The sequence below is a fragment of the Triturus cristatus genome, chromosome 11, assembly GCF_964204655.1.
Source record: "Triturus cristatus chromosome 11, aTriCri1.1, whole genome shotgun sequence".
NCBI classification, from domain to species: domain Eukaryota; kingdom Metazoa; phylum Chordata; class Amphibia; order Caudata; family Salamandridae; genus Triturus; species Triturus cristatus.
In genome coordinates, this window is record NC_140594.1 from 495437119 (window position 1) to 495449616 (window position 12498).

A 12498-nucleotide genomic window follows, 5' to 3' on the forward strand; every position below is an offset into this window, starting at 1 on the left:
CCAAGCTCCATATAACCATGGTATGCCAAAGGATGTTCTTCAGTATATTCTAATGGCCGTTACCAGGCAAAGTAAGTTGGGGTCAGATATACTATTTACAGGTTGCAAAATACTATTTTTGCAACTAGTAAAAAATGTTATGAACTGACCTTTGTATCGGCCGGTGTAGGAGAGCAGAATCTGCTTCACATGGGTACCCCCACTTTTTGCTGGTGTTTCACTGTTTTTCGACCTTAGTCTGGCTGTGGCCCTGCTAATCAGGACCACAGCCTAGCTGTTCCTCTCTAAAATGGTTTCCATGTACATTAGGTACATATCTAATTGGATTCTGGAGTGCCTTATAAGCCCCTAGTATATGGTATACTATGTACCTAGGGCATAGGTACCTCAGAGGTCTACCAGGGGCTGCAGCATGTATTATGCCACCCCTGGGAAGCACTCCAAAATGACACCACAGGTCTGCTACTGCAGCCTGGGTAAGGGTGTGCTTGCACCCCTTACTGTGGTATAGGCTACCTTTATCACTACCTTATACAGACACATATAAACCTATAAGCCACTCCTATAGCAGGCCTTGACAATCCTGAAGGCAGAGTGCTTGTTTTTATGTGAGAGGGCGCCCAAGCATGAGCTGAGCCCCTCTGCAGCATTCGGAAACACTTCCTTATGGCTGTTCTGTGATACAGCCATACCATATACTCTTAAGTGCATTATAACCTCGCGGTAAATGCTAACTTTGGGATGGCTGCATCAAAACATGTCGTGTTTGGTGTCAAACGCTTTGGAATACTACCCCCCCCCCCCCGCCAGTCCTGGCGGCAGGGGTAGCATTCCACCCTTCTAGAGGGAGAGACATGTTCCCACTGGCTAAGCCCGGTTAAAATTTTCCAAAGCCCTGGCATCACAAAATGGATGCCACTGCCACAGACATGGGTCTGCCCTCCTGCTGCTGGGGGAAACTCCGGCAGGGGAGGCCTGGACAATAGGTTTCCTGTCACAGGGAGGTGTAACCACCTCCCCAGACAGGCAGATGTGTATTGGGGCAGGGTGGGTGCATTCAGAGAATGCTTTTGTGACACTGCCTAGGGCACACAAGGTGTCCCTGTGCATAGCCCAGTTCAAACCGGTTGCAGGGGCACTCAGCCCCTGCTCTGGTGCGAAACTACGCCACCCCCACCCCAGGTCCACCCATAGGTGGGGCCTTAGAGTTAGTCCATCCCCTAAACTTAGTATAAGGATAGGAATCTAGTCCCTAGGACTTTAGATTACCCTGGACGAACCTTTGCAACATATATCCTGGACCTTCAACTTTCTATCACGACTAGAAGACGGAAGAAATCTCCCTTGGGGTCAAGGAGTGACTCCCCTGCTTGGCAGGCACCAAAGAAGCAACTGACCGGTCTGCAATTCTGAAGCTCTCGCCGGACGCCGAAGTCTCTGCATCTCCAGAGGTAAATTTCCAGACTTCCCCGAGGCTACCCTAAGTCCACAGCAAAGCTGAGGGCTGTGGCTATCATGGGTGACGTGAAACCGTGACCCCTGGACACCGTGAACTTTTGCAGCAACACTACCTTCCTGGTCATCCTTGAAGTTGTGCTTTGGGCTCCAAGTAGCCCCAGCCTTGAGCACCTCCTGCACTGAAGATTATTGGCCTCCACTCCACGAGTGATCCGTGGGCCAGCTTCAAGTGCGATTGCTCGAGGCTCCTTCGTGATCACTAGCCCGTTGGCTAGCAGGTTCCCATGAAGGCGACTCCTTTTCTGATTGGGCGTTCCTGGTAGCTCCAGACATGCCCTGACTTACCTTCGCTGAGTGAGTCCCTCAAACCTTGATGGTCTGCACCGCAGTCCTTTCTCTGAATTCCAGTGACTTGCCGTTGCCAAGGCTTGTTGGGTCCTTTCTGGTCGCCGACACTGCAGCACTCGACGGACTTCGTGGGACAGCTCGCACCTGGCTCGTGGACTTCGTCGACACCTCCTGAACCTCGTGGCTGAAGAGTCAAGACACCCATCAACTCACCTGAAGCACCCGACATCTGTGGGCATTGGTCCATCCTGCCCTAGGTCACTGGCAAGTGACCCAGACTCTGTCCCCTCTGCTTTCTGGTTCCTTACATCCTAGATCCAGGCTGGGATCTCTCCGGACACTTCTCCTCTTCACGGCAGCAGCAGTTCTTTGCAGGCTTCCATTGAAATCGACGACGCGACCCGACACCTAAAGACACCTTTGCACCCGGCTTTCCTGGGTGAGGTAACTCGAGTACTCCAGTGCTCTCGTGGGTGCTAGCCCTAGAACTTCTTAAGTCCAAAAGGGTTTGGTCCTGACTCGACTAGAAGTGTCCCTAATCTTTAAATTTCCAACTGCGACATTGACCGTAGAAGATAATAGGAACCCGTGGTTGTGTTTCCACACTGCATACAGCTCCCGGGGGGTCCCCTGTGTCACTACCTTGGGTGGTTCCTTGGGGTCCCAGCGATTCTAGAAGCAATAGGCCTAGTGCCTATTTCAGTCGTGGTTCTTATACCACTTTTTTAGTATATGGTTTGGTGTGCCCCTAGGGCCCAAACGTGTATTTGTGCTTTTACTGATGCTTGATCACTTGTAACTTTAGTACTTCGAACTCCAGTCACATAAGGAGACTAGGGGGGTGTGTTTAACCTTAGATACATATATTTCGAACATATACCTGGTGTGGTTGTCTTTTCATTTGATCATTCAAGAGATTACAGACTGGTAAAACAAGCTGCTTTACATTCCTTCAACACTTAGCCTGAAGGCTACTCTCCATAGCTACCACTAGGATAGCTTTCATATAAGGTTGTCTTTAACCATTCACCATAAGGGGTTGTTTGGACTGATACAAGGTGCCCACTAGAACTAGTGGACAGCATATATCAGGCCACCTTCTCACAGCCGGTTCTTTAAATTTCGATCACAGTCGGTTGGAATTGGACCTACCTCATAAATATCAAAGCAGCATCAGAAATGGGTCTTCAAGGGCCAGTCCTGGTCGGAGAACTGGGCACAGGTAAATGACAAGGCCAGGGAAAGGGTGAAGTTTCCATCTTTTTTATCTGAAGAGATGCATTTTATGCAGCAGCATCTATCTTCTATCTGGCTGTCTAGAACCCACCTCTCTAGTGCCTAAGAAGTTACCCAGCAGATCACATTAACTATGCAAATCTATAAAGGGAAATGGATGCATTCTCACACATAAGATCTCAGCTTTATATACTTGCACTCCCCGTGCAGACGCGTAGCTGAGATGTTAATGTTTGATACATTTGTTTTTGAGTTTCCTTTAGCTACTATTTTCTTGGGGATAGGTTTGTTAATGAAAGATGTTGTAATGGTTTGATAACTTAGATACGATATGGGTAGGGGCTTACAGACTTCAAGCACCCACATCTCCTGTTTTGGAAAGGGGCACGCCTGAATTTTCAGGAGAGCTGAACTATTCCAAAGACAGAGTTCCACTTACCAGAAGTACAGGGTCTCCTAGATTGCATGCAATCACTGTCACAGTCTTTGTGACCTTTGACACAAGGGCCTTGCATGGTCTCCAGCTATGTTCATACAGAGCTCAGTGGCAATCAAGAAGCCCTTATTCACACCAGAACATGGGCTTCTATTGGAATTCTCAAGGGCATATTATCAAGCCCATTATCACGGCTTTAGCGGCAGTTTGCTGCCGCCAAAGCGGCGATAATTTTAACGCCGTTCTTGATAATATGCCCCTTGGTCATTTTTTTTGTAAAATGCTAGCACACAGACGACTGCTTTTAGGTATTTAGGCTTTCTAAATACAAAGAAGGGTGTTTGATGTATTTCTTCACTGGCTCTGATATATTCTGCCGTTTTGATTATATTCCTAATTAATGTTGTAACTGCACTAGAATGTACCGACTCTGTTTAGGGAAATGAATAACATCTCCAAAAATGCAACATGCTATTGGCTCGAAGGTCAGGACTGTCTGGAGTTTGTCAAACCTGGCATAGCTGACTTGGAGGGGTGTCACATATTTTTTTTTTTTTAAGTTTTTATAATTGCAAAGGTTGGCTCTGTTATTAATATCTATTAGATAAATATACAATCTCCTCTTCGTCAGGCCCTTAGGCTGGTATTAATGTATAGTAAGTTTACCAGATAGGCCATGTCACCAGGGGCACTCTATTCAGGGCCATCTATTCCTTTTACAAAGCATTGTAATTTGGAATCTATCTATCTGGCCAGAATAGAGAAATAAGGCTTTACATTTTAAGGATCGTATATTGTATTAATCTTTGCAATCATGACAACCGAGGAAAATGTTTCAGAGCGTACATTGCCAGGATGAATATATTTATTTCACAAAACAGAAAGCGGCTAACACAAGAAGTTTCTGAAAGTAAACAGTTCTTACCTGCATCCTGTTTGCCTTCTGCTCTTTATTTTGATCTACCTGCCATGGGTCGCAAGGGGAGTGTCATGGGTCGCAAGGGGAGAGCCATTGGTAGCAAGGTGTCGCAGGTACAATCCCTGGCGACTTCTAAATGATAGTCCATGGCTGCATGCTTCCTCTTGGTACTTTTCATTGGCTCCTGCCTCTGCTGCAGTGCCTCACTAGGAGCCCCTGCCTCGCAGCTGGCACTGACTACTAGAGAAGATCACAAGCCACCAACCTCTGGAGGGCCTAGGATGACTAGGTGTACTGGATTTACCAGGACAGTCCAGGTTTTTCACCAGGTGTCTCATTAGATTTCGACAAATTTAGCACATGTCCTGGTTTTCAGAGAAGGTCGACTAAAGACATGGGGAGGCACGTTTTTATGTGTTTCATGGGCAGTATGGCGGGTCGCTGGCTTGAGAGCTCTTGACTGGCACGGAGAATGGGGGGGCCCCTCCATGTAGTTTGGAGAGGGGCCCCCTCAAGTTTCGTTACGCCACTGTATACACATTACATACTATACAATAAAATTTGAAATGTTAAATAATAAAGCTGGTCAGAGACTTACACTGAGCTTCTGACTCATTAGTCTCTCGTTTTCCTTCATCATTTTCTCCCTATCCTCCTCCATCTTCTGTGTCAGCTGCTTGACATGTTCCTCATGGCTTTTCTGCTGGGCCTCCAACTTTTGCTGGGCTGCTGCTTGCATCTCATCCTTCAGCTTCATCTCCCGCTCTGCAGCTTGTACCTTTGCTTGCTTCTCTGATGAAAATACATAAGTGAGAGAGGTTCCTGAGAAGAAACATACTTTGCAAACTCAAAGCTGTTACTATAGTGAGAGTGCAAACGTGCTAAATCTTAATAAAACGTGCAAAGCCCAACTTCAGAAAACCTGAGAACCTTATTCCTTAAGAAAGGGGTACCCAATAAATCTAATACTTCGGACCTTTCTCTTTCTCATTTTATCAGCTGTGAAAATGTCATCCTGTTAGGCTGTAGATGGATTCAAACAGCTAGCACAGATTATGGCAGTGTAAGTGTTTAAGGTAGGGAAAAGGGCAAAGAGCAGTAGATATTGTAAACATTTAGGACTTTACATTTATACATAGCGGCCCATGGGGTGATCAAAAGGCATCAAAGTAGGTGCTGGTTGGCATGATGGCCTGGACAGCGTTTGCAGACTGAGTGCAGAAGATATCTTTGACCTGCGTTACAGCCAGCAGGCAGGCAGTGTATTAGCTAAATATTGATTAGTAGGGTTGATTTTCCTTGATTTACTTTTACATCCTCCTAATTAACCTTCTGATTGTGGCACTATGAAAGTAGTCTCTAATGTCCTAGGGCAATTGTATTTGATGTACCTGGGGATTGAAGCGGAACGTTTGCTGGTTAATCAAAGTTGCTCAGCTGTTTGTTTGGTTGGGGAATGTATTGAAGGATATGAGCCAAGATGCCCTCAAAAGGCAGAGTTTATTATGTATGTTGTTATGTGTGGCATTTCAGTTTCAGAATCTCGTAACCACTGCTATGACATAGCAACAGTTGATAATAAAACTGGTTACCCACTGTTGTGATATCATAAAGGCCTTCCAGGCCCGGCCGACATGCATCTCCGAGAACTTGTTATCACAGCTCTGCTTGTCTGCTTTGATTGAAAGCATACAGCACAGCTGCAGAGGAGTAAGGAAGGCAGGGAACATGGTGGGAGTTGGTCAATGATGGAAGGAGTGTTTTTTAAATCTTTGGGAAAGGGATACATAACAGAGGTCATTTTATGTATGACTTCCCCATTACTCCTCTGCCACTGCATAGTAGTTAAAAGCAGGGGCAAATGATTTTGGGGGACATACAAAACATAAAATTAAAGATGGGTAAAAAGTGAATTATGGGGATGTTTTTCACCTCGGGTTCTGAGTGACATGATCAACATCTCAAGCTCTGCTCTAGTTGTCTATTTGATGTCACTCAGAACTCCTCTTTGAAAAACATACCTATAATTTACTGTTACTAATCAATAGTTCTATTTGTTATTAGCTCCGATGCATGTAGTGGATGCTGGCGGATAATGTACACCAGATGTCGTTTATGTCATGTAGGTATCCTTTACACTGCCTCACTAGTGCATGGATTTACAGTGGAAGACAGTTCTGGAATCTGCTGGCAGTATTGTTACTGGAGAACGTGTTTTGTCACATAGCGAGTCATTGGTAAGAAGATGGTGTGTTTAGCACATTATATGGTAATGCATATTTATGTGCCTTTTAACCTACAGTACACACAGTTGTGCAACAACTACTTTGCTTAAAATCATTTGGTAGTTCATTTGCTTGGGCGAGGAATCTTCAAAGAAAAGGGCTAAAAAATAATCGAATAGGAACAAGGTTTCCAGGCAATAGGCAGAATTCCTGAAGATCACACTTGATTTAAGCAGTTTGTACTGCATGGGATGAACTAGTACTTAAATAGAATCTGAAGCCTACTGTTTGTTCTGCAGTGTTCACAGCAGTTGATATGATCAATAACATCACCACCTACCAGCAATTTCCTTCTCCTTCTGCGACAGGGTCTGATCCATCTTCAGAATTGACATTGCTACAGATTCCTGTTTCTGAATAGACTCCTGGAGAACTTCTTCTGCCTAGGAAAGAATACACAATTTATGCTGCACTGGACACCTGCAGTTTAAGGAGAGCATATGTTTGTACCAGTAGAGAAGGATAGACTTATCTACATTGTGATGATGGTCCTAGGCTTTCTCCTATTGCAAATGTGAGTGTACCATGCTACCTCCTGGTAGGACCATAAGCAGCTTTTCAAAGCCGTAACCAAAGTTGTATTAGACGGACACCATGCACACCTGAATCACACAGCGATATAGAAGCACAGTTGGCCATCCTTTCAAAGTCATGAAAAGAGTAGACTGAAGATTTAAGGGAGTGTGAGTGTTATTAATAGAAATTTGCCTAATACTAGTATTACTAGATTGATCATAAAATTAACTAGCTTACTAGCACCCCTTTGCGCTCTTTTTAGTCTGCAGTTCAAAGCTGACGAAATATGCTTTGGTTTTAGAGAATGCATACAGTAAGAAATGACTAAAAAGGGTGCAGAGACAGAATATTGAGGCAAAAATATGGACTTGCACAAATATCATGGCAACCATATCGTGGGTCAAGAATATGGACAAACAAAATATCGTGGTCAAGAATATCGACTTTGGGTAAGTAATATCAATGTAAAAAATATTGAAGAGTTTAATATCGTTTGCAAAAATATAGATGTTAAAAATATCGTTTTCATTAATGTTATGTATTTTAGTATATATTTTATATGAATGTGATGAATGTATTTTTTGAATAAGAATTGTTTGTATTTTTATTATATGTATTTTTAGTAGTATATACCATTTATTTTTTATTTTTAGTAGTTATTATTTTTTATTTTATTTGAATCTTGTGTTTTTAGTAGTACCGTAGCGGGTTGTGGGTTTAAAGGGGAATAGGGTGGGAAGGAATATCATTATAGTAAATTTATAGAATAATTTTAATGTATTAATAATTGTGGAATTGAGAACTTATAGTGTTAAATGTGTAAATTAATTTTGTATTAATTATGTAATAATTAGTTGTTAAATAATTTTAATTAATTGGCAATTATGTTAATTGTTGAATTATTATGGGTGTGTGTTGTGGTATTTAGAGGTGAAAATGTTGGTAAGTAATTTATTTATAATTGATGAATTCATAATTAGTTGTTAATTATATTAAATTAATTAATTAGTAATTAATGCCGGTAATTGGGTAATTAATTTAAGGTGTGTGTTATGGTGTTTACAGGTGTAAATAGTGGGAAGGGTGGGAAGTAATTTATTTTTAATTGATGAATTAATAATTAGTTGTTAATTAATTGAAATTAGTTCATTAGTAATTAATTATGGTAATTGTGTAGTTCATTTTAGGTGTGTGTAGTGCATATTATAGTGTTAAAAAATGCGTATTCAAATACTGTTATTAATTATTTGTATTATTAATAATTTTTGAAAATCATTATTTATGTTAACTATAGAAATAAATGTAAATAAACATTTTGAAGTTTTTATTTTATTGATGTGATGTTATAGGGTAGGAAATAAAATAAATACATTATTTGTTTTTAAATTTTTGTTTGTCAATATTTGCTTCTTTTAAATAAATATTGTTCATAAATGTATTAATTTACTTTAGAGAATAGTTGTACCTTTTTGTTATATGTAATTAAAATATTTAATGTTAATATTTAATATATTTAATCTGATATTTTTAAAATATTGTTTATTGATTTTTAAGAATATTTAAAAAAGTGTTTAAATGTTATTATTATTTTTTGTTTCTCTGCTATCCAACCCTTTCCTTACTGTTGCACTCACTGGAGTTGGAATACTAAATGTTACCCCTCCGCTATCCAACACTTTCCCTACTGTTGCACTCACTGAAGTGGGAATAGTCATTTTTACCCCACCGCCATCCAGCACTTTCCCTACTGTTGCACTTATTGGTGTGGGAATAGTAATTTTTACCCCTCCGCCATACAGCACGCTCCCTACTGTTGCACTCATTGAAGTGTGAATAGTAATTTTTACCCCTCTGCTGTCCAACACTTTCCCTACTGTTGCACTCACTGGAGTGGGAATAGTAATTTTTACCCCTCCCCATCCAGCACTTTCCCTACTATTGCACCTATTGGAGTGGGAATAGTATTTTTTACCCCTTCACTACCCAGCACTTTCCTTACTATTGCACTTATTGGAGTGGGAATAGTAATATTTGCCCCTTCAATACCCAGCACTTTCCCTACTATTGCACTCACTGGAATGGGAATAGTAATTTTTTACTCCCCGCCTTTCCAGCATTTTCCCTTCTGTTGCACTCACTGGAGTGGGAATAGTAATTTTTACCCTTCCGCTATCCAGCACTTTCCCTACTGTTGCCCTCACTGGAGTGGGAATAGTAATGTTTACTCCTCTGCTATCCAACGCTTTCCCTACTGTTGCACTCACTGGAGTTGGAATAGTAATTTTTACCCCTCTGCTATCCAAAATGTTCCCTACTGTTGCACTCTTTCAAGTTGGAATACTAAATTTGACCCCTCCGCTATCCAACACTTTCCCTACTATTGCACTTATTGGAGTGGGAATAGTAATTTTTACCCCTTCCCTAGCCAATATTTTCCTTACTGTTGCACTCACTGGGGTGGGAATAATAATTTTTACCCCTCTGCTATCCAATACTTTCTCTACTGTTGCACACACTGGAGTGGGAATAGTTATTTTTACTTCCCTGCTATCCAACAATGTCCCTACTGTTGTATTTATTGTATTGCGAAATGTACTTTTAAATTTATGTATACATTATTATGTTTGTGTGTTTATATTTTTTTAATTAAGTTTATTTGTTATATTTAGTTAAAATGTAAATTAAATTTAATTTATCTAGTCAAAAAAAATAATAATATTTAAAATGTTTAATTTTATATTCTATATATTTTTAAGTTGATATTTTGTACATCTATATTTTTTACTTCAATATTTTTGAGTCGATATTTTCGTTCTTACCTGTTTAAGTATAGGGAGTCGATATTTTTGCAGTCTAAATTTTTGTCATCGATATTTTTTACATCGATATTTTGTCAGTGATCCACTAAAAAGTAAGTAGAATCTAAAAGGTAATTCCACAGAGCTGGACGTATCAAGAAAACCCATTTGCAGCTTGTAATGCTATTCACTGCTAGGGGAGAACCCCTAAGATAGTTCTTAATTTGTGCCAGTGGTTGCCGGTGGTGCTCACTGTCACTTTTGAGGACCAAAACTAATGTTTCATCATCAGACATGGCAGAGACCAAAAGAGAGCAGTAGCAAAGTAAAAAGGAGCATGGTAGGAAGGTAGGAAAACAGTGACAAAGGGGAAAATCATGATTAGAAGAAACCTGCAAAAGAGAGATAAAGGGACAGAAAGTGTAGAGGGAGGTATGAAAAAAGTATTATGTGAAATCAAGACTCTGAAGCCTTTGTATTCAGACACCTCAGGATTCAGCAGCGGTGGGCTACTAAGAAATACTGTACAAATATGCACTTATTATTTTAGTTTAACAAATTAAGCACTGCCCAAAGTTCACAGCAATATATGGCTGAGCAAATGACTTATCTTAAACAAGCATTTGCAATGCAATAGGCCTTGTATTTGTATTAGTTACAGCTAATGGTTTTGTAAATAGATAATGTGGTATAATACTTCAAAGAAAAGCGATGTAGCACAGTTTATATTTAATTTATGGTGAAGTTAACAATTCAGAGAGAGTACTGTAAATCCAAGAGGCTCATTACGATGGCGGAACAATCGCCACTGCCAGGCCGTTGGTGGCGATCGTTCTGCCATCGTCATGAGAGTTACCCCCCACCATATCATGATGGCAGTGTGTATCGTGGCAGACGCCATATTAGGATGTCGATTTTGTAAGGCTGCCATGGAAAGGCTGGCAGACAATGGTTTTGGGGGCCCGTTGCGGGCCCCCCTTGTGTCTGGGGGAGGTGAGGTGCACTTGGGGGGTACCTATGGTACCCCCCTACATTTTGCTGCACCAAGTGGCAGGCACAGTGTGGTGTCTGCCATGTGGTGCAGTGAAATGCCAGGCATGCGATTTTAACATAGCGGCGGGTGCTGCTGTCAGCAGCACCTGCCGCAATGTTAAATTGCAGCTTGCTACTGCCATGGTGGCGGTCGCATCCTAATTTGCAGTGCGGGACCGCTGGCGGCTGGTCCCAACAACGCGGGGATGGCGGGCGGACTCAGATCCGCCCGCCATCCTAATGAGCCCCTAAATATCATGAAAACTTTCCTCCAAAAGCATTTAGCCCGTTACAATTTGTGGAGAGCTCTTGGAGGCATGGTCACATTGGAAGCATGATCCATGTTTCATAAGTCCTGCTCAGGACGGCAGGACATAGGAAGTTCATACATACCGTGCCCCGGCCCCCATGTTAGTTTTATGAGCACAGCGAAGCACAGCAGTGTCATTTGCGGTCTAAGAACCGGGACCATGCTGAAGATTGCAGCCTCAGAGAGGGCGCATTGCTAGGATTCTGTATCCTTAACCCGCTGAACATTGAACACTTCCCCCAAACAACTGTTCTGTAGTAGGGGATCTCTGTGTATAGTCATAATCTATGAATAGTCCCGCCCATGTGCGGGGACCCCGGAGCAATCAAAATATCTCTTAAGCTGTCCTGCATTTGCAAACCTGCAAAGACACTTAAGAGACAGACAAAAATAATACAGCCTAAGAACAACATGGCTGCACTGGCCAGCACTTCCTCTGAAGTGAACACAAAAGCCAAAATAAAGTTTAAATGTCATTTTTATTCACATCTGACATGTTCCTTTATTGTATCACACTCCCTTCACCAAAATCCCTTTAAACAATAGAGAGGAAGGGGTGGACAGACAAGCCCTATAGGCTGTCATTATGTGTCTGCTAAAGGGATACCGTGCCTTTAAGAAACTCTCCAGAGACCCCCGGTATCCCAGGATGCACAGCCAAAGCAAGTTACTTTCAGTTCTTTTTTCCGGCTCCTGCTAGCAGGACCCTGGAGCTTGAGCTCTACCCTTTTGGGTGGATATTTGGACTAAATTTTAGATTTTTGGATAAATAGTGTGTTCATTCGACGTCTAGAGCCTTTCTTTACTGCATCCTGAGTTTTGGTGCAGTTTGCTCACTCTTAGCATGGCTTTATTTGATAAATGCCCTGAGTGTGGGAGGAAAAAGGCCAAGACGGACCCACATGATGTCTGTATCCTCTGCTTGTCTTCCTCACATGTCCCTGCTGCGTGTGCCATCTGCAAGACCTTCTCCAAGAGGACCCTGAGGGACAGGGAGAAGATTCGCCTCCAGGGACAGGAGAAGCAGAGGACAGGTGGGACTTCGGGGCATGGAGGATCTCATTCCCCTTCCTCTGCCCATGCTTCAGCCACTGGAGGGACCTCCGGGCAGAAACAGCAGCAGAAGCGACGCCTACCGGCTGGTAGATCGCGTTCGACGT

At 42.2% G+C, this 12498-nt stretch overlaps 1 protein-coding gene across 1 annotated transcript in view; it reads right to left on the bottom strand.

The window, feature by feature from the left end:
• LOC146784472 (guanylate-binding protein 1-like) overlaps window positions 1-12498 on the bottom strand; it is an 888553-nt gene that overhangs the window by 107998 nt on the left and 768057 nt on the right. The window contains exons 12-13 of the mRNA XM_085633259.1: window positions 6963-7065; window positions 4996-5189 (exon numbers count right to left, since the gene is read on the bottom strand). Coding sequence (XP_085489385.1) covers window positions 4996-5189; window positions 6963-7065 — 297 coding nt within the window. The remainder of the gene's footprint in view (window positions 1-4995; window positions 5190-6962; window positions 7066-12498) is intronic.